General features: G+C 56.7%; 1 protein-coding gene across 5 annotated transcripts in view; it reads right to left on the bottom strand.

Moving 5' to 3' along the window:
* RNF213 (ring finger protein 213) overlaps positions 1-21,678 on the bottom strand; it is a 103,762-nt gene extending 82,084 nt beyond the window's left edge. For 3 of the 5 annotated variants that reach the window (XM_064583614.1, XM_064583617.1, XM_064583616.1), the window contains exons 1-9: positions 21,554-21,578; positions 20,486-20,627; positions 11,434-11,615; positions 6,571-7,077; positions 6,202-6,324; positions 5,171-5,343; positions 4,490-4,648; positions 3,963-4,162; positions 410-693 (exon numbers count right to left, since the gene is read on the bottom strand). In XM_064583614.1, the coding sequence (XP_064439684.1) occupies positions 410-693; positions 3,963-4,162; positions 4,490-4,648; positions 5,171-5,343; positions 6,202-6,324; positions 6,571-7,077; positions 11,434-11,615; positions 20,486-20,582 (1,725 nt within the window). In that variant the 5' untranslated portion in view covers positions 20,583-20,627; positions 21,554-21,578. Of the gene's footprint in view, positions 1-409; positions 694-3,962; positions 4,163-4,489; positions 4,649-5,170; positions 5,344-6,201; positions 6,325-6,570; positions 7,078-11,433; positions 11,616-20,485; positions 20,628-21,553 lie in introns of all 5 variants that reach the window. The other 2 variants (XR_010408757.1, XM_064583615.1) reach the window with 2 other exon arrangements.
* Positions 21,679-22,181: the final 503 nt, after the last annotated feature.

Below are 22,181 nucleotides of genomic sequence, written 5' to 3'. Positions count from 1 at the left end.
CATGCTTGCAAGGGTCCGACTTCCATCTCAGAAATGGCCCCAGGTTCTTCTCAACACTGCCAGGGCCATCCCAAAACGTGGTGGGAGAGGTGATAAAGGAGGGTTCCACCCATTCCTTCCACTCCCCTAGAGGCCAGGTGGGAGGGCAAGGGGGATGAGGGGGTGGGAACTGGGGCGGGGTGGGGTGGGGCCAGGAGAGGAGGTGGGACCAGGGGTGGGGGAGGGGCGGGGAAGGAAGAAAATGGGGAGGCCAGAGAATCCACGAGCAGCAGCGCCTGCACGACGGGCAGGGCGACGTCCACCTGCCCCCATCTGCTCCCCGGGACAACCCCTGCCGGTAAGAAGAGGGGGGTGGTGCTGACTGCCCAGAGAGGGGGGAGTGGCGGGGGACACCCCTGACACCCAGTACCTCCTTCTCATCATACTGCAGAGCGTGCCAGGGCTGTGCCTGGCCTTCGTAGATCATGGGCACTTTCACGACAACATAGAACTGCTGGAACTGGGTGAAAAAGCTCTTCAGATTGATTGCGTTCCAGGTCTGCAGGATGCTGAAGATGCTGTCCAGCATGATGGTGGCCGCGATCTGCTTCCCCTTCACCATGTCTTTCCTTATACCGTCCGTCAGAGGATTCACCATCCTCTGAAGCATCCCCGGGCACCTCATACGAACCACATCATCATACTGGTGCCAGACTAAGAGTGGAGAGAGGAAACACACTGTAGGCCGTCTGAACACGCTGACCTAGACACCGCCCCCTCCCCGGCAGGCGGACCAACGGACGGAGGAGGCAGAGGAAGGGAAGCAACCGCACTCATGCGGGCCAGGGCCCCGCCGGCGGAGAAGCAACACGGAGGCTGGTCCCATGGGGGAGCACAGCTGCGTTTAGGACGCGGACCCTTGCCGCCCCACAGTGATTAGAGGGGGACCCGAGGCCCCATGATTCAACTGGCCGGAAAATACTCAACACATGTCTTTACTGAACCAGACGACAGCTCAGCACACTCGGTACATGGGTTCATTAGAAAGCGATCACACAAAGGTTAAGAATTCCATCCCTAAACGGCACTCACTAGCAGCCGAGCACCCCACTTTGCTAAGTTACAAGAGCTGGTTTCCTCTGTGCTGGGAGCTGTGACGCCCACTCCATGCAGGACGGACGAGACAGAGCCCTTGATGCACGGCCAGGGCTGAGTCCACCCCTGCTCTTGGGACTGGGAGCAAAGGTACGAGTGTTGATTAGAAAATCCAACAAAACCAGCTGCAAAATAATTAGAAGATCAAGGGCTCAGTAAGACAGCCAGAGGCAACACGAATACATAAACTCAGCCATAAAGATCGGAATGTGCAAGTCTCAGGAAGAACGGGTACTCTGTGCATCCCACTGTCTGCACAGAGGTTCCCCCCTCACCCCACCCCTGCTCCATCCCAGCCTGGCGAGAACTTGAAATTACTGTTGGGAATTACTGCTTTTCCTGCTCTCTGCGTCCCACCTCCAGAGGCCCATGTGAGCTCCTGGCCTGGCCAGACCCCCTTCCCAGAGGGGGAGGGAGTACCACCCAGGGCTCCATGAAGGGGACAACCTCGACCCCGGGATGGGGGGAGGGGGGACATCAGAGGTCTCAGTTTCTCAGAATCTACCAGAAGAAAATAAATAAAATGTTTAAGTTTCCAACCCACTCGAGAAAAGAGAAAGAGAAAGAAATTCTGCAAGTTAGAAAAAATACCCCAAAAAAGGGCATGAAAGCAAGGTGACTAGAAAAGACAGGTCAAGATGGCAAAAGTCCAGCAGCAACCAGCAGGCTAAGTGCATCCACTGAAGAGGGTCAGACTGAATGAAAAACCATGAAATAAAACAAACCAATGAAAGCCCAGCGAAACAGAGAGGCGGCCGGAGAGGCAGACCCCAGAGCAAAGGGCAGAGCAGAGATGAGGGCGGAGATGGAGAAGCAGGAGCTGGAGGTGCGGACAGCAGGTGCACCACCCGGTTCCAGGCAGAACGGCACCGGCACGTGGCAGAGGGACCGCGGAGGGCCATGGAGGGACCGCGGAGGGACAGCAAAGGGACTGCGGAGGGACAGTGGAGGGACAGGGGAGGGACCACGGAGGGACCGCAGAGGGCCATAGAGGGACTGTGGAGGGACAGCAAAGGGACTGCGGAGGGACAGTGGAGGGACCGCGGAGGGCCATGGAGGGACTGCGGAGGGACAGCAAAGGGACTGCGGAGGGACAGTGGAGGGACCACGGAGGGCCACGGAGGGACAGCAAAGGGACCGCGGAGGGACAGTGGAGGGACCGCGGAGGGACTGCGGAGGGCCACGGGGGGATAGCAAAGGGACCGCGGAGGGACAGTGGAGGGACCGTGGAGGGACAGGGGAGGGACCACGGAGGGACCGCGGAGGGCCATGGAGGGACTGCGGAGGGACCGCGGAGGGACAGTGGAGGGACCGCGGAGGGACAGGGGAGGGACAGTGGAGGGACCGCGGAGGGACAGCAGAGGGCCACGGAGGGACCGCGGAGGGACAGTGGAGGGACCACGGAGGGACAGTGGAGGGACCGCAGAGGGACAGGGGAGGGCGCGGAGGGACCGCGGAGGGACAGTGGAGGGACCGCGGAGGACCACGGAGGGACAACACTCAGGCCCCCCGCAGCCAGGCCACCAGCATGTGCTTCCTTGGTCTGGGTCTCTTGGGGCGCGGGGCTGCAGCCCGGAACCCCCACTCTGGAACCTGGCCGCTGAGGCTCACGCTCTGCGGGGACGCTTAGAGGGAGGAAGGGGGGCAGACACCTCTCCCCCCACCCGCACTGGGAATAAGAAAACCTGCATTTATTTAAGTGACTATAGATGAGCCACTGCCACACGAGGTGGAGCAGAGCACAAAACCTCTCTCAATCACCACGTTTCCAGCACCTTCCAGACACCCTTCCCAAACCGCCTGCAGGGACGATGTCAGTGGCTGGGGCACCCCGCCCCTGGGCTCAAGCAATGACCTCCTGGCCCGTGGAAAGCCAGCCAGTGGGCCCTCCCACTGGCCACCAGGCCTCAGCTCCGTCCCGCTCCCGACGCCCCAACCCGCCCGCTTGGCTCAGGCACCAGCGGCCCCACATCCTGACAGGCACCCTGTGTCTGGAGGCCACGGAGCTCACGGCCCAGCAACAGGGAGGAGCGCCGGCTACAGACGGACGGAGACAGGCCTCTCGGGAGCTGACGGGCCAACTGCTCGAGAAAGGACTTACTATCAAACAGGCTTCATCCACTCCACGTTCGGAGATCCGAGCGCCCCCAGCACACCGCCCAGTCTTGCTCAGCACACGGGGACCCCGCCACAGAGCGGGCACCGGGCCACAGAGAAGGTCCACGCAAGTTCCCCCATATGGAAGCCACAGAGATCATGTATAGGTAGAACACACACCACACACAAACACTGCATACGAGTGGAAAATAGAACAAAGAAAAAACAGAAAAGAACAGAAAAGGAAGCCAGTAGACATAAACCAGAGAACGGAGAAAAGTGGAGGGCGGCCAGGACGCCAAGCAGCAGGGCTGTGGGTGCGGGCGGGGGTCTGACTCACAGTCTCTGGGGCAGGGGGTGGGTGCCCGCAGCTCCAGCCTCGTCCTCCTGCCCTGCACCTTCCTGCCAGCGCCCTGCAGCCCCTCCGCCCAGCCGCTCACCCCTCACCCCCTCACCCCCAGCGGCTTCACCCTCCCCGCCCGTTAGTAAAAATCCTTTTCCTGGTTTCCCCTTGGAAGCGAGTGGTTCCGTTACACTGATCAAAAACAGGCTTCTAAACGCAGGTTTCTTCAACGCAGAGCTGGAGGCTGGGGCCTGGGGGGCGGAGGCCATGCCAGGGAAGAGGACCCCGGGGGCGGGCGGGGAGGCCTGCTCTGCAGGGGAACAGCCGCTTCGCGAGGCCTGGTGCCCGCACTCCCGAGCTCAGCCCGGGGGCCCAGCCGGCGACTCACCTCCCGAGCCCAGAAGCGCAGCCACCACCTGCAGGCAGCGGTTGACATGCTCGCCACTCTGCTGACGTTTGTAGATGTACTCATATTCCACGTGGCCCTTGCTGCGCGTGATGACGTACTTGTAAGGAATGGGTTTATTCAGGTGCTGCCGGGACAGGACCGCGCTGCCTTCCACGAGGAACCCGTTCTCATGCAGGTCTCTGAATAAACACGACACCAGCCGGTTATCCACAAAAACTCCTATTTGGAACACTTTAGCTCCCCTCAAACGCAGACTGGAGTGCAGACCCAAAGCTATAAATCACTACTGACCAAGAGGATGCTTCTAGAATGAGACACAGTTTGCAGACAGAACCAACATTAAAGGGGCCATGATGACATATGACACAGAAATGCATTATTAACAGATGTTTGAAACAGTCGTTTCCCAAAGTGTAAGAACGTTATCAACTTGAAAAAAACTTATTTCAACGTATTTCAAAGACTGGATATTCTGTACGCTCCCCACAAGCCCTTGGTACACTCACTTGGTGCAGTGCATCTCACAGACCTTCAGACTCCACTTGGGCTTCCCAAATTCTTCTCCCCCCCTGACGAACACTTTGTGGAGGCTGGGGTCGAAGCTGACATCCTTAGAGATGATTGCATGGAAGTACACCGTGATTCTCTCCTGCTGACTCAGTGGGCTGGAAGAAAGCCGGAAAAGGAAACACCAATTAGGTGCAGATCTGCCTGCCCCCCTGCACGCACACGCACACGCACATACACACACGTGCACAACAGGGTCCTTGTTTCTCGACTGTGCACTACCACACACCCCGGCCGAGTGCGAGAGCATCCACACTTCAGACAGACCCCATGCCATGTGGGTCCTCCTGGGTCTCCCTCCCCGGTGGACCAGGAAGGTGGGCTTCTACCCACAGGGTGGGGGGCCATCTCAGCCCAGCTCTGAAGGGCTGAGGGCAGTGGCGGGAGGGGGCTGATGAGCACTCTGGGATGTACCAGCTTCTCCCCTGAGTTCTGTAAGGCCCACGTGGCCTCAGGGACCCCAGGGCCTTTGCACGCTGTGTGCTGGAGCATTTCACCAAGCAAGGAGAGGGGACACATGGCCCCCCAAAAGAGTCTCCAAGAAGGGCAGCCTGGGAATCTCCATCCCCTGCCCGGGGCAGGTTGTGTCCTTGCTCCCAAGGACCAGGGCGCACACCCACCTCTCCTTCACTTCACATGCTCCGGCTTTGCGGTTCTGTTGCTCCTTCTCATTTTTCACCGCGGCCACACGACTCTTGTTATTCCCTTCTGGCTTCTTCGGACCCTCTGGCTTGGCCTTCTCACTTCCACCTGCTTTGTCTCCAGTAATGGCTGTCTTCTTGGTTTCAGCTTCCTGGAACAAGTAACCAAGCCCCGACCTTTAGGACCAACTTCCACATTTGCCCCCTCCAGTCAACGCTTGTCATGGCAGCCAGAGTGGTCATGTCCCTTCCCTGCTCAGAACCTGCCATTGCCCTCTGACCCACTTGCTACAGCCTCCAAGAGTCCCTCTGCAACCCTTTCCCCTCACTCGCTCCTGGGGGCACTGGCTTCCTTCCTGTTCCCTAAACAGGCCCACTACACTCTGCCACAGGGCCTTTGCACCTGCCATTGTTGCCTGGGACATGTCCCCAGAGAGCCACATAGCTTGCTCCTCACTCTTGCGGATCTCTGCTCCACCTGCACCTCCCTGGGGAGGCCTTGCCTGGTGATGCTCTCTCAGCACCCACCTCCAGCACCCTCCACCCACACCCTGCTTTTCTCCGTGGCTCTCGCCATGCCTGACTTTGCTTTCTGTCTTTCCCCCTGTAGAAGGTGGGCCATGACAGCAGGAGTCAGGTCTCCTTCATGGCTGTATCCCTAGCACCCAAAAGAGAATCACCGAATGACTGAACAAAGGACGAACTTTAGAAGGAACGGGGCCCAAAGGAGCAGATGGTGGGACAGACAGCAGGACGCAGAGGCTTTTAAGAACAAGATGGCCAGGGCACCTGGGTGGCTCAGTTGGTTAAGCGACTGCCTTCGGCTCAGGTCATGATCCTGGAGTCCCTGGATCGAGTCCCGCATCGGGCTCCCTGCTCGGCGGGGAGTCTGCTTCTCCCTCTGACCCTATCCCTTCTCATGTGTTCTCTCTCTCTCATTCTCTCTCTCTCAAATAAATAAATAAAATCTTTAAAAAAAAATAAAAAAATAAAAGAACAAGATGCCCTACCTGGCGGTGTTCTGGGGAAGCAGGGGCGCTTGCTGGCGGCTGTTTCTTGTTCTGAGGCTTGGCTTTCACCTTTTCCCCAGCCCCTCCCACGGGCTCGGCCGGCTGGGCTGCAGCAGCAATTTCCTGGAGGAGACAGAGGCCTCAGACGTCAGGGCCCAGGCGATGACCCGATGGCGTAGGGGTCAGCTCTGCCACCAGCCCAGCGAGAGGGATCAGCGGCTCGGCGGGGGGAGGTGCGGGGTGGGCACCATCGCAGGGAACAAGTCCCAGGGGTGCCCTTCCTATGCAGGGAGGCAACAGCAGAGCTGCTTGGCCACAGCCCGCCGTCCGGGCACAGCGGACCCGCTCATCACTCCCCTGACGACTCACCCCAGAGGCATGGGCCCCGGCCTGCTGCGCGGCAGTCTGTGGTTCTTTCCTGGGCTCAGAGCCCCGCTTGGACTCAGGCGGCAGAAGCTCCTGAGCAGCACCTTCCTTGCCAGGACAGTCTTTGCTGGCAGAGGCGGCTGCACCAGCCCCCTCCTGGGGGGGGCCTCTGCCCTGGGAGGGCTCGGGGGTGTCATGGTTCTTCCCGTTCAGGAGGGCACCTCCCCCGGGCTGGTCCTGCAGAGGGCTGCCACCAGCCTCGACATGCCCCACGGGCTCTGGGCGGTCGCCACCCTCCGGTGGCGTCGGGGTGGCGCCCAGGGGCTGGCTCGGCTGGTGGGCCGGACCACCTTGCGGAGCCCGGCTCTGGGGTGGGGCTGAGTCCTGGAAGCTGGGGTTTGCAAGCGAGCTGACACTACTGGGGATGGAGGAGGCCTCCAACAAGGAGTCCAGCTCTGCGGAAGTGGAGGCATTCTGGTTCTTTCTCTTCTTCCCTCTCTTCCTTTTGCTCTAAACAAAAGAGACACTCATTTTATTTCCTAGGGTCACTATACTCTCCCAACACTCTCCTCCAATTTCCTTTCAATGTCTCAAGTCCATCAAGCTTAGCCTGACCAAACCCCCTTATAGCTGTCAAATCTGCCATGTCTTTATCTTGGAAAGACTGAAGCAGAGACACAAATGGACGCGGGCGGTGGACAGAGCTGCAGGACACTCGGCCGAGCCGTGCCGGCCACACCCTTCGTTCTGCCAGATCAAAGCTGAGAACCTCCACCGGAAGTGCTTCCCAGGGGACATCCCGGAGCGTGCTGCTTGTGGGCCTCCGTGTATCACACTCTGACATCACACGCCTTTCCTACGGGACCTTGAGAGACCGAAAGCAGACGGGAGTCTGAACGGCCCTTTCCGGCCTGGAGATCCTTGATCAGCGGTCAGCGCTCCCAGCTTTGGAATCTGAAACAGCTTGTGGTGGGCAGCTGGGCAGTCCCCTCCCCGGACCCGGCCGGGACTTAATGCCCTACCTCACCTGGGATACAGCTCTGGAGCAAATGAAGAGTGGTCGGTGCATTAAGTGTCAGTGGCCGGTAAATGCCCTGAGACACAGCGTGGACCCGGGACTCGCCACCGGCCCCAGGCTTGGGTTGAGGTGCTGGGGACACCGAGGGAAGAACTTGGGGGGTTTTTTGCCCATGGGGCGCGGCAGCCTTGGTCTGGGTCAGGTCCTGGGTCTTCTCCAAGATCTGCCCACAACAACCAGCAGGACGCACGGGGCCGCCCCAGCACTGCACCCTCAAGGGAGATTTCCCAGCCTGTCCGACAACTGACACCCACTACCATCACGGTGGCGGGAAAGAGGCCTTAAAAGGTCATCTAAGGCGGGGGGTGCGGTGGGGGGGCCTTGGGGGGCTCAGTTGGTTAAGCAGCTGACTCTTGATTTCGGCTCAGGTCATGATCTTGGGGTCGTGAGATCGAGCCCCGCGTTGGGTTCCACACTCTGTATAGGGTCTGCCTGTCCCTCTGCCCCACCCCCTGCTCACTTTCTCTCACTCTCTCTCCCTAAAATAAACAAATAAGTAAACAAAATCTTAAAAAAAAAAAAAAAAAGGTCATCTAAGGGACACCTGGCTGTGGTTGGCTCAGTCGGAAGAACATGCGATTCTTGATCTCAGGGTCGTGAGTTCGAGCCCCACATGGGGTTTGGAGATGACTTAAATAAAACTTAAAAACAAAAGGTTATCTAAGGCAATAACTTGTCTAACATCCATGGGCGTACAGAGCACTAAAACACTCGCTAACATGCAGATGGTAACTCGGCATGTTACAAAGGATACACGGGCCTGCATGTATCACACTCACATCACAAGCCTTTCGTATGGGACCTTGAGAGACCGAAAGTGGGGGACCTGGGAGTCTGCATTTCCAGGGAGCTGCTGCCAGGGCCGCTGGAGAGCAGGACCCGTGCAGGGCCCGGAGCATGGCCCTGGGAGCCCCGCCCAGAGGTGGCCTCTAGCCCAGAAGGCTTTCTGGGGGAGACGGTGCAGGCCGAGCCTGACAGACACTAAACCCCTAATAAGATGGCTTTGTCCATTCCACAAGGATTCCCTGGTCCTGTACTGCGTTCAAGTGGCCAGAGTTGCTCACCCAGGGTAATAGCCGAAGTGTGGCCGGGAGACCCCTGCTCACTCCCTGCCTTCCTCATCCCGCACTTGTCCTGCTCCCGCCTCTGGTATTAATCCTGTGTTTTATTTTCTGCAGCTTATGATGCTTTGACAATTTGGGGTCCTTGCTAATCCCGGAGACTGCCGCTCCCAGGGCTAACTCACCCCTAGAGAGAGTGGAAGACTCCCTTCCATTTGCAAGTCAACCAACGTAGAGCCCACACCCGCACCCAACTCCCTCAGCCACTGTTCCTTGCCCTAAGTCACCCCAGGGCCGGGTACAAAATGACGAGCGACACCCCGACAGCCCAGAGCCCACCAAGATCATCCAGACCAGCCAATCCTAAACTTGCTCAAACTTGCCTTGCCCCCCTTCGTCCCTCCTCCTCTGACCATCCAGGTGCTTCCCCACGTGGCAAGACCCCTCCTCTTGTCACTCACCCCATGCCCTCTGAGCAGTGACTCCCCACTTCCCTCCCCTGGCGGGGGCAGGGAACCCCTCCAGTTGCCTGCAGCACTCTCAGACTCCCCATGTGGGGAGGGGGTGGGGCCAGGCCGAAACCCCACAAACCAAGCTCTGCCACTAGGGCTAAGTTTCCTGCTCCTGAGACTTTCCAAAGGTGCAATCGAGCTTATGCTGACTGTTTTGCTCAGTTTGGTTGGTGCTTCTCTGGGAGGGACAGGCCCCTGGAGGTCCCTTCTCTGCCGTTTTTGCTGGTATCCCTTTACCATGGGCTTTGTTTTTTTCTTTTATCTTTTTATTGATTTAGTTATCTGATCTGATTGCAAGAATTTCCCCACGGCTTCAATCTTTGAGAAAAAGCAGTCCGAGGTCACAGTCCATTCTGGCCTAGGGACAATACGAATGGCCCTGCCCAAGGTGGGGTATTCAGGAGGATTCCAGTGTTTGGCCACAGAAACTCAGGCTGTGATTAAATCCTCTCCGAAAACTTCAGACGCCTTTCTGGGGTCGTTTCTCAAAATGAAATCACCTGTCTTGCTGGGTGGTCCCACCACATTACCCACAGGTGCAGGGAGAACTCTGCCCCAAATGCTGACTTTAAATCAATTCTCTGATTTGACAAGTTTCATATAAAAGCTTGCAGTTCTTTTTATTTTCCACATTTGAGTTCAGAGGTGGGACATTTATAAATTTACAGGCCATTTATTTGTAGACTACAATCTACCATTGACCCATTTTTTTCCGACTGGGTTGTTCACTGTTTTCTTCTTGATTTCTAAGAGCTTTTGACATATTGAAGCAACTCACTCTTTGCTAAAATACTTTTATGTAAATACAAATATTCTATGTTTTTCCTAGATTGTTTGCCCTTCATTTGTGTTTATCATATTCTATGAGATTTTTAGTATTTTTAAGTCAAAACCACCAGTCTTTCATTTGTAGCCTTTTCCATTGCTTTAATTATCAGAAAATCTTTCCCCATTCAGAGATCAGATAAATATTTACATATATTCCCCCCCACAGTTCTTGTACATAGAGGTTCTGACTCAGGGCCGTCTCTTCTGGTGCAGCAATCGCCCCCAGAATTCACGGTTTTACTGACTATGGCTTTGGACCACGTTTTTGTTTGATTTAGTACAGTAAGTCCCACTCAAGATTTTCCTTTTTCATAGCATTCTTGATTCATTCTTGCCCATTTTTGTTTCCAAAAGAGCTTTAAACTCACTCTGTTTACTTCAAGGTTAAAAAAGAAAACCCAGTCCTGCTGGGCTCAGAACCAGGTTCACTCACAGCGCCACACCCTCCTGTGGGTCTGCGCCCCTCAGCGCCCATTTCCGAGTTCACCGAAACCTTCACTGTCCCACATCCTGCTCTGAACATTGACTCGCCAAGGGGAAGGACACACGCTCACTCACACACACCTGCACAGAACACGTACGACACCCCCCCACTCACACATCACAAACACACCGCAACTCACACCCCCACACACACACCCATACATCACACACTCACCCGACTCACACCTCCCACACCCCACTCACACCTCACATTAACACACCCACACACACACCTTACACTCACACACACTCCATACCACACTCACATACATACCACCAACATACCCCCACCCCCACACTCACACTCCCCCCACGCACACCCCACCCCATGCCCACACCAACCAGGACACAGCCAGCTGCAGCGCTTCCCCCGCTGGTGTGACCACCACAAGGATCTGAGCACAGACAGGACAGCAGCCCCAACCCCGACACAGAAGGACGGCATCCCTCTCTCGGCCTCCAGCAGGAAAGCACAGGCCCGCTGGGTCCGGACAGGCTGATCTGCAGCACGGGATCTTCTCTGCCGCCATTCTCCCCGAACCTGCCCAGGGCGCTCCCTGCCAGCCTCACCCAGGGCCCCGACGCGCTCGGGGTCTGACACTTGCGGGGGGCCGCACGCTGCTGGGCCCCGGCCGCGCCCCCACTCTCCGGGGAGGAGCGTCTGGCCAGCCGCGAACTCCCTGAGCACCAGCCCCGTCTCTGGGGCTTCGAGACACCTCAGCGCCGGCACTGTCAAGGCCGAGAGGTCCGGAGGGGAGGCGCCGCACACGCACGCGGCAGCAGCTCAGGCTTCCAGACCCGGCCCGGCCACACCGGCCACCGGTCCCTGCCGTCGAGACACAGCGGGCAACAGGCAGGTACCGCTCCTCACAGACCCGCCCTGCCGGGGACCGGGCATACTCACTCTTCCCACTCTCCGGCAGGCCAAGGAGACGCTGGCGCTGGAAGGGGGCTCATCCGGATCTTCCTGCGGGAGATGACTTGAGCCCGGGGAGAAGAGCGAGCCGCCGTCCTCCCTCAGCTCCTGCCCACGCTCCATTTCTGCCTCTGGGGCCGGCATTGCCTCAGGATTGTTGTTCTCAGAATCTACAAAGGTACGTGCACATGGGTCAGGTCTCAAGGAAAAGTAAGGGAAGTCACGGAGGAAAATCCTCCCAGGACACTGGCCAGATCAGCCCTCTCCCCCATCATGCACTTTCCCTGGGTACAATGTCTGCTCTTGGGTGGGCATGAGGGACCCAGGATCCTGGCCCCAGCCCCAAGGACGGGGCCAAACCCCCAAAACAGCACGTGCAGTCTGAGCGTCTAGCTCTTTCTGATGTCAGCAGGGGCAGAGTGGCCTGGCCCCGACTGTCTCCAAAACAGAACGTGCCACTCCCCTCCCTGCCCAGAGTGCTTCTTCCTCTCTTCTGAGGGACAGGTGCCCCATTCGCAGCCCCTCTCCCAGGTGCCCACCCCTTCTCCTGAGTTCAGGGTGACATATACATCTCCCTTCCCTTGTCTTTGCAATCTCTCATTGTGTGGAAATTAAATTTGATTTTCTCCTGTCAATCTGTCACGTGTCAATTTAATTCTTAGACCAGCCAGAAGCATTTTGAAGGGCAGAGAAAAATTCTTCCTCCCCAACAAGCTGACGGCCAAAGAACCAAAGCAACAAGGATATCATCGCACACACCAGCCCAGGGCCACTCTCCTTTGATGATAAACTGTGAGCATTTTGGCCAGTCTCTCTTCCACCTGCCTCTACATGGGGCGGGCCCTGATTAGCCTGACCCATGAGAACCTGGCATTTCTCCTGCCCCAGTGATTGGCAGGAAGTGCGGACGGCCTCCAGGTCTGGTTACTGGGGTTTCAGACACATTGATTTCCTCCCACGGTCAGAAAAACAGATGCCAGGCACCGGAACTGGTGAGCCAGCTTGCCTCTGTGAATACAGCCAGCCTAAGGACAAAGCAGGGGACCAGAGAAAGATGCAGAGACCGAGGAGCTCAGGACAGAGAGGGAGCCCCACGGAAATCCAAATCCCTGGATCTGGAGTGGAGTGTGTGGCCAGTGCATTCCTCCAGCTGATGAAGGAGGGAGCTGGGGTTCTGGTCCTCTCCAACATAAACAGCCCCAAAGACTATGAAAAGCAGTAAGAATTTTTCTAAAAAATGAGCTTCCCAAAAGGAAAACAAGAGGCAGTTCAATGAAAAAGAAATACAAGTAACCTCTTAACCCTCAAAAATATCCTTGGCTCCCTACTGATCAAGGAAGTGAGAAAGAAATCTGTGAGATACCACGTCTAACCCATCCACTTGGCACTGATTAGCAAGATCGATAGCACCCAGTGCTACAGAGAATATGGGTGGTCAAGAAACCTCGAAACCCCTAGGTCAGAGGGGCCAGAAGCCCTATGCATTGTAAACACACCAGGCTGTCCTCCAGATAGACTGGTTCCGGGGGCAAGATCTACCCCGCCATGTGCCCTACGGCAAAACAATGGAACAAGGTAAGTGCCTAGTGATGTGGCAAACAAAGGCAGAAGAAAAATTATTAATTTTCCTTACTACTTACAGCCCATTGACAAGGCCTTGAAACAGGCAGAGTGACATTCCTCTAGGGACTCAGCTGCCTCGATGTGGACACTTTGCTAAGGGCAAAAGGCAATCTTAGCCCGACCCTCCAGGATCCTGTAAGTCTACTTTACCATATAAAAATTCCTTTGGAGGCGCCTGAGTGGCTCATTGGTTAAGCATCCAATTCTTGATTTTGGCTCAGGTCATGATCTCAGGGTTGTGAGATCAAGCCCCACATTGGGCTCTGTGCTGAGTGTGGAGCTTGCTTAAGCTTCTCTCTCCTTGGGCGCCTGGGTGGCTCAGTTGGTTAAGCGACTGCCTTCGGCTCAGGTCAAGATCCTGGAGTCCTGGGATCGAGTCCCACATCGGGCTCCCTGCTCAGCAGGGAGTCTGCTTCTCCCTCTGACCCTCCCCCTCTCATGCTCTATCTCATTCTCTCTCTCAAATAAATAATTAAAAAAAAAAAAAAAGATTCTCTCTCCCTTTCCCCCCGCCCCTTCCCTCTCTCCTTCTCTAAAATACATACACACATACATACATAAATGAAATCTTCATAAATAAAAAATAAATAAAAATTCCTTTGGATACTCCCTTTATCTCTACCCCCCAAGATCCATGTTGGCAATCATCCCCCAGGCATGTGGCCCACTGACAGACATTTGAAGGGTCTCATGACTCAGGTTTTATTAGACAGTAGTAAATGACCTTTTCCCAACAATAGCTAGCCCCTCAAGGTCCTGGAAACCTTGCTTCCGAAATTACTTAGGGACTTTCGCTCTCCCTAACGATGAGGGAGCAGAAGGCTTGCTGAGGACAGCGCAGAAGCTGGTGTCCTACCCGCCCCCCCTGCCCCCCCCCCATGTGGCATGGGTGACGTTCCTCATGCACTCCTGGCTGCCCTAAAGGAAAAACAAACAGTTAACGATAGAGATCACAGCCTTGCAGGACAGGAGTCTCCCTCAGTTTACTTACAAAAGCCTTAGCAATAGCTTCCAGAAGGAAATGTAAATAAAACTGAATTTCTTCTAAACCTAGAGCCCATTGACAAGTACGTGTGATAGGAGGAATGTAACATCCCTCCAGGAAACTCCCAACTGTCTTCATGTTAGTGCCTCATTAGAGGGGAAAACAGCCTTGGCTTGACAATAACCAGGCCTCCAGTACCCGGAGAGTCTTTAGCATACGACAGTCCTTCTGAACACCCCCTTTGTCCTCACCTCCCCAACTCCCGAGTATATAATCAGCCACCCCTCACAACTCAGGGACAGCAGCTCTTTCCGCCCACGGGTCCTGTCCCCGTGCTTTAATAAAATCATCTTTTTGCACCAGAGACATCTTAAGAATTCTTTCTTGGTTGTCGGCCCCAGACCTCACTTACATTCAAAAACTACATCACTAACCCCCTCCCAACTTGAAAGTATATAATGGGCCACTCCTCATGACCCCAGTGCAACTCTCTGTCCACGGGTCCTGTCCCCGTGCTTTAGTAAAAATTTTTTTTAAAGATTTTTATTTATTTGAGAGAGAGCGAGAAATGAGAGCGAGAGAGAGAGCATGAGAGTGGGGAGGGTCAGAGGGAGAAGCAGAGTCCCTGCTGAGCAGGGAGCCCGATGTGGGACTCGATCCCGGGACTCCAGGATCATGACCTGAGCCGAAGGCAGACGCTTAACCAATTGAGCCACCCAGGTGCCCCTCTGTGCTTTAATAAAACCACCTTTTTGTACCAAAGACGTCTCAAGAATTCTCCCTTGGCTGTCGGCTCTGGACCCTACCCCACCGAACCTCACCTATGTCCTAAAGCTACATTAGCATGACCCCACCAGCTTACAGAAACACGTGTGCGCACGCACGTTCCCACACAGAGGAAATATCCAGAAGGGGACACATCAAATACTTAATGGTGTTGTGTTAGCTGGGAATGCGAAGGGCTGGGGCTGGGGGAAGGTCAGGGGCTTTGTGGTTTTTATGCTCTCCTATAACGTGATTCATGATGTGAGGAACAAAGGCAAAAGAAATGTAGATAAAATTAAATTTCCTTATAACCTGCAGCCTACTGACAAATACTTGGGACAGGCAGAGTATAATATTCCTCCAAGAATTCCCAATCTTCATGTTAATGCCTTGCTAGAGGAAAGACAACCTTAGCTTAACAATAGCCAGGGCTCCAGGATCCTGTGAGTCTTTAAGATAGGAAAATCCTTTTGGAAACTTTGCACTGTCTTTACCTCCCCCAACTCCAAAGTATATAATCAATAGCTCCTCACAATCCAGGGGCAGCTCTTCCTGCCCACGGATCCTGTCCCTGTGTTATAATAAAACCACCCTTTTTTGCACCAAAAACGTTTCAAGAATTCTTTCTTGACCGTTCGCTCCTGAACCCCACTTCAAATCACATCAATTCACACCAGCATGTGATATTTCTATGATCATCAAAATAAAAAGGAATGTAGCTGGATTCAGGAAGAGCAAACCTTCCTTGGCACTTAGTAGGCACTCTGCATGTTAACCCACTAAGTACTCACAGCTACCCAATGGGGGAGGTGCTTTTCCTAGCACCTTACTGTTTGGTAGACACAAATATGGAAGAACAATGGGGGAGCAGGGTTTGAACCCAGGCATTGGACTGCCTCCCATGGTTTCACAGAAGCCACGACAGGCCCTGGGGACAGCTGTTGGGGACATGGTCCTTGCCCACAGGACATTTTGGCTGAATCAGAGCAAATTCCTGTCCCCCACCCCTGAAGCATGCAGGCATGCTGGGAGGCATGATCTCCCCTGCGTTGCTCCTGCAAACAGGCATTCCTGCAGGCAAACAAACCTAGGGGTATCCAGAGAGCCAACTGGGTCTGAGCGCCTTCAGATCCCAAAATCAGGTCACTGGCTGATTAGTACAGGAATGAGGGAAGAAGGCAGAGGCCTCACCAGCAACCCCAAATCATTGCTACAACAAAATGTCACACAAAATTAGCTCAACCTAAACCAGTCAGCCACGCTGACTCCGACACCCAGGCTTCCTTCCAATGAGGGCCCCAGAAGCAGGCCTGGGTCTGCAGCGCATGCGCCCTTGGGACGGCCACCAGCTAGCCAGGGGGGGCCCAGCCATCCGGGCCTAGCCCTCAGCTGGAAAACACGGGCTGCAGCCTTCCCTGTCCTGAAGGCTGAAGCAAGTAGGCACGCTTCCCACTCTCTCACGAGGTCCATAGGGGAGTCACATTCCCAGAGTCAGAAAGAGGATGGTGGGTACCAGCGGCTGTGGGAGGCGTTAGTGTTTACTGGGGACAGACTTTCAGTTTGGGAAGATGAGAATGTTCTGGAGGGGGAGGTGGGGATGGGGCACAGCAGTGACAACGTGCTTCGTGCCACTGAACAGTTACATGCCGTTAAAACCGAACATTTCAAGTTATAAATGTTTCACCACAATTAAAATAATAAAACCCAGCGCACTGAAAACACAACCCTCCAGGTCCACCTGGCCCCCACCACCACCTAAGTGCGAGCACAAACCCACAGCCTGTGCAGGTGGCCATGGAGACGAGGTGCCCACACCAGCCCCACAGGCACGAACGGGCAGGATGGCTCCATCCCTGACTGGTGACCCTCCGCTGCCTCCTCAAACCCCCCTGGGGCCACCCCCATCTGTACCTGTCCTGCCTCTGAGCTCCCCCAGTGGCCCCCAGCCCTGCCCGGGATGCCTATAGGGTCTCAGGCTCTCATCTTTTTCCCATTATAAAAACATCAAGGACACTGGGAAATAGCGGAAAATAAAAAGTGAATATCATCTCCTGATAATAAACTTCTAACACGCCAGGTCAAGTCCCACTGAGTCCCCTGGGGCACCTGACCCTCTCCCCTGGCCCTACCCTCCACCATCGGACTGGCCCTACATGACCCGGGCAAAGTTGGCCACCCTCTGCCCAGGATGGGCTGGGACTCTCCACACACTCCCCTTCCACGCCTTTATCCACGTGGCCCCCCCCACACCCCCAAGACCCAGTCATCCAGTGATGGGGGGAGCCAAGGCAAAAAGAAATGGTAGATAAAACTAAATTTCCTTGACAAATGCTTGAGGCAGCAGAGGATGAAGTTCCTCCAGGAACTCCCAAGGGTTGTCATGTTAATGTCTTGCCAGAGCCAAAAACTACCTTAGCTCAACAATGGCCAGGCCTCCCGGATCCTGTAAGTCTTCTTTAACATAAGAAAACCCTTTGAGGGGGGGCGCCTGGGGGGCTCAGTCGTTAAGCGTCTGGCTTCGGCTCGGGTCAAGGTCCCAGGGTCCAGGGATCGAGCCCCGCATCAGGCTCCCTGCTCTGCGAGAAGGCTGCTTCTCCCTCTCCCACTCCCCCTGCTTGTGTTCCCTCTCTCGCTGTGTCTCTCTCTGTCAAAAAATAAATAAAAAATCTTAAAAAAAAAAAAAAGAAAACCCTTTGGGAAATCTCCTTTGTCTCTACCCATCCCAACTTAAAAGTATATAATCAATCGCTCCTCACGACCCCAGCGCAGCTCTTTCTGCCCGCGGGTCCTGTCCCTGTGCTTTAATAGAACCACCATTTTTGCACCAAAAACGTCTTCAGAGTTCTTTCCTGACCATTCGCTCTCTGGGCCCCCAGACCCCGGCCCTGCCCACCACCCCAGAGCCCCTGGTCTGGCGTGCCCCCAAGCCCCGGCCCGGCAGCCCTGGGAGGGCCTGACAGGAAGAAGACTCTCCGGGGCAGCTCCAGCCAAGCCCCGGCAGCTTGGTTTCACTTTGCATTCCTGTAAACAGAGGCACAGCCCGGTGTGAGGGAGGGGCGAGGCGGCGGAGGGGCGGGGAGGCAGGAAGCACCGTGCCGGGCAGGGGCGCTGGGGGAGATCGCCATCGCTCTTGAGACTCCGGCCCTCGGGGATCCCGCGGAGTCCCACCCCGGGAGCCCCGCCAGAGGGACCAGGACCGGCCCCGCTCCCGCCAGCCGCAGGGGAGGGCCCCCACGTGAGAAGCCAGCGCCCCGGCCGCTCTCCAGGCCTTTGCCAGCCTCTCGGAGGCAGGGGTGGGGACGCTTGGGACCTGACCCGCCCTCCCTACCTGCTGGGATGGGCAGCGCCGTGGACGGTGACCCCCGGGCTACTGTGAGGACGGGGAGACTTCATGGCATCCTGTAAAAATGCCACACGCCCAGGCTCCCACACAGACCTTCCTTTGCCGGTTCTGTTGGCAAGCGCCTGGGCTGCCCCCTGCAGCGCGCTGAGACCCCCTTGCAGAAAACCGGAGCAGGGCAGAGGCACTGCGCTCCCCTGGAGGCCCCTGGGAGGAGCAGGCGTTCTCCCAAAGAGGTGGATCTCCAGGAGGCATCAGGCACTGGACCCAGACTCCAGGAAAGCCCATCGGGGTCCTCGGCCTATCCATCCGGGATCCCCCTGCTTTACCTGGTCACAGTAATTCATTTCCACCCTGGAGGCCCACACTCAACCTCTGCCCCACACTCACGCTGCCTCACCCCTGGCCCCTGACCCCCACTACAGGCAGGGCCAGCAGGGGCTGGAGCTGCTTATCCACACAGCCCAGGTGGTGGCACTTCAGAGCAGACAGAGGGGGCCGCCAGCAGCCCCCCTTCCCTCCCTTCCCTTGGAGGCTGCAAGACCATGGCTTCCCCCGAGGGCACAAGCCCTGCAGAGCCGCTGGCCTGGGTTCAAATCCTGTCTCTGCCAATTGCTGGCCGTGGGACTGCACACAGGTTACTTAACCTCTTTGTGCCTCACCCTTGGCATCCGTAAAATGGGAATTTATGATAGCTCCCCCCTCAATACTTAGCACAGCACCAGGCTCTCACCAACTGGTCTGATTTGGGGTTTTTACTCTCTGGGGTCCCAAAGACCCCCCTCACAAGGTCTCCCACTCAGGATGTTGTAGTGACCAGGGTGTGGAGCCCTAGCAGGTGGAAAATTCCACCTGGACACCAGGAGCTCAGCTATGCCCTGGTTCCATATCCAGACAGCAAGGAATCAATGAGGACAGCGGACACCAAGCCAACTCAAGCACGACTGCGTGAGTCAAGTCCCTCGTGTTCCAAAGGAAAAGACAGACTCCCCAGATCTGACTCCAGCCAGAGCTCCTCCCTAAAGGGGCAGCAGCAAAAGAAAATCAAACAAAAATTGACAACAAAAGCAGTCGCCTCTTCGTACGTCTTACAGTCAGTCCAATAAAAACATCTCTGACATGAGCACTTTGTACGCAGACGGCAAAAACGAGTGAGTAACGAACCAGTGACTCCCCTTCGCACCTAACACACAGTGCACCCTTGATCACCCAAGGTCGGCAAGCAAGAAGGGCTGGTACGGAAAGCATTTACTGACTCCCGTACAAACACACACAACCTGTATTTAGAAAACACACATGATCTTCTAGAGGACTTTCTTTGATTGGTCCAGAAATTATTACTCAAGCACCTACTGTGTGCCAGGGACTTGGAGTAAAGCAGCCAACAAGAGAGCAAAGGTCTTGTCTGGAGCCACACACTGCCGTGGGCCAATGCCAGAAGGACACACAGCCTGGTAAAGTGCGGGCGGTGGCGGGGTGGGGGGGCAGGTGTAGTTCTCAATGGGGTAGACAGAGTGAACCTCCAGAGGAGAATGTGGAGGAGCAAAGACAGGTGAGGGGGTAATGTGCTGCCCTCAGAGGAAAGGTATATTCCAAGCTGAGGGAACAGGCAGTGCAAAGGTCCTGTGGTCCAAGAACACCTAGGAAAGGAAGGAAGGCAGCCTGTGGCCCTGGACACCAAGAGAGTTAAGGACTGACCTGAGCCGGCTGGTGGGGGGGCCACCTGACATGATTCCCCTTTCAGGGCACTGACCTGCCACCGGGAAGGGTCCCATCCAGGCTGTGGGGACCCCGCACCCCATCACAGCACCTGGGACACCACTTCCACACAGCATCCTCTGAAATCCACTAAGATTCCTCAGCTCAGCCTGACATTTCCCAGTCCCGAGAAGGAGGAGAACCCTCAAGTTCTCTCCAAGAAATGAAATTGAAAATTTTGTTTTTGTTTTTAATTTGTCAGGGAGAGAGAGAGAGAGCACAAGCAGGGGGAGTGGCAGGCACAGAGAGAAGCAGGCTCCCTGCTGAGCAGGGAGCCTGATGCGAGGCTCGATCCCAGGACCCCGGGATCATGATCTGAGCTGAAGGCAGCTGCTTAACCGACTGAGCCACCCAGGTGCCCCTGAAAGTTTTTAAAAAGCAACAAAAGCTTCCAGCAAAGGACCAGATGAAAGTGTCCTTCTAACAAAAGCGCTTCTAGTAAGAGTTCCTCCAGCCATAGAAGACCTCATACTACCCGACTGAGCTGCCTGCTGGCCACGGTTTCCATTTCAGCGAAGGGAAGTGGGACTGGGCTGCTGCCTACCCCACCGCCCCCATTCAGCCCTTACCGGCTACGGGGGCTGCAGGAAGCAGCCTCTGTCCACACTGGCTGCAGAACTTGGGGGCTTCATCTTTGGAGACATGCCCACACGAAAGACACTCCATTCCTCCAGGGATGGGTCTTCTCCAGGCGGGAACGCTCCTGCAGATCTGGAAGAAAAAGGAAGGGTCCCCAGGCAGCTGACTATATACTGAGCCACCTGTCACGTGACCACAGCCCTGCTTCAGTTTCATTTTCTGGGAAAGTGAAGTAACAGCGCCCAGAAGGTCCTCCAGCTCAATCGAAACCTAGCACTAGCACTTCCCCACCTGCAGCACTCATAGCCCTGGCCCCCCGACCAAGTAACCGCCCCACCCCCAGCTCTGACCGGCAGGGGGGGGGCAGCTCCCCCTTCCCCTCCCCCTCCCCCACCAGGGGCTCCAGCACCCTATTCCCTTTCTGCTCCCCCAGCCAGGCTCGCCCCTCCTGGGCTCTCCGTCACTCAGTGAGTCGAAAACTGTCCCCCCTGGCTGAGACTGGGGGCTGGGACAACTGAGAACTAGGTGGGGGCGGAGGGGGGGTTGTTCCAGGCAGAGACACAGCCCATGTCTGGCCTGTGCGCCGGGGCCACTGGACAAGGGGCACAGAGACAGAAGCACCTGCTCACAGGTGACACGGGGACTAGGCGAGGCAGACGGCACTGCAGAGATGCTGGAGCGGACCCGAGGGACCCGCCTGCGCCGGCAGCCCAGAGCTAACGGGGCTAGTGGTCGGGACTCCTAACAACGGGCTAACGGGCTGCGTCCTGCCTGCTTCCAGCCAGCTGCCCGCCCCTGCCTCGCCCTGACTTGGCTCACTGTCCACCAGACAGTGAGCTCTCAGGGGCAGGGCAGAGCTACGCTGGTGTGTGCCCCGTTGCCCGGCTCAACCCGACACCGCCAAGCCCCGGCCCCCACCTCGCCCCTCACCACCACATGACCAGGGAAGTGACCACCGTCCTGGTCTGGGCTTTCGCTCTGTGACTCTCAGTGACTCCCCACGGCCCAGGCCTCTACCCCTAATTGCCCTCCTCCGCAAGGCTCTGCTTCCCACCCACCAAGAAAGTCACAAGAGGGCTTGGAAATCCTCCGTGAAGTGTCCCATTGTTTCTCGCCCCCACCAGGGGCCTCAGGCCATAAACGAGAACCCAAGAGAACACGCACAACACTCTACCCAGTCGCTTCCGGACTTCGGAACGGTGCCAACTCAAAGCCCATCCTCCCAACCGCCACCAAACCAAGCCGACCAGCGGGGGCGGGGGCGGGGGTGGGGACAGGGGGCGGGGCGGGGCGGGGCGGGGCGGGGCGGCCGGCCGCCCCCATCTCTGCACTCGCTCCTTCTCTGGCCTCCCCGCGGCCACCTCGTGGCCCTTAAGGCTGTCGCGGCAGAGGTGCCCACCCTGGCCTGGCGACCGTGGCCGTGGGCAGCCCTGGGAACCGCGGAGGGCGCTGCGCTCCGGGCGGCGCGGTTGGGGGCGGGGATGCCGTTCCCAGAAAGTCACTGCGGAGACACATAGGGGCACCCCGGGCACCAGCGCCGCTCCGGCGTGGCAGCTCGAGAGAGCGAGGCTCCCGCTGCCCGCGGCCCGGGGCTGGGGTCCGCACGGCGCGGGGCGGGGCGCGGCGGGACCGGGAGCCCGGGGCGAAACCGAACCCAGGCGCCGCAGGAAGAGGGGCGGCCCGCCG

The sequence above is a fragment of the Mirounga angustirostris genome, unplaced genomic scaffold (assembly GCF_029215605.1).
Source record: "Mirounga angustirostris isolate CCGP_5_RB_7025 unplaced genomic scaffold, mMirAng1.0.hap1 SCAF_17, whole genome shotgun sequence".
Classification (NCBI taxonomy): Eukaryota; Metazoa; Chordata; class Mammalia; order Carnivora; family Phocidae; genus Mirounga; species Mirounga angustirostris.
The sequence above is the reverse complement of the archived record's forward strand: the minus strand, read 5'-3'. Positions and strand labels throughout refer to the sequence as shown.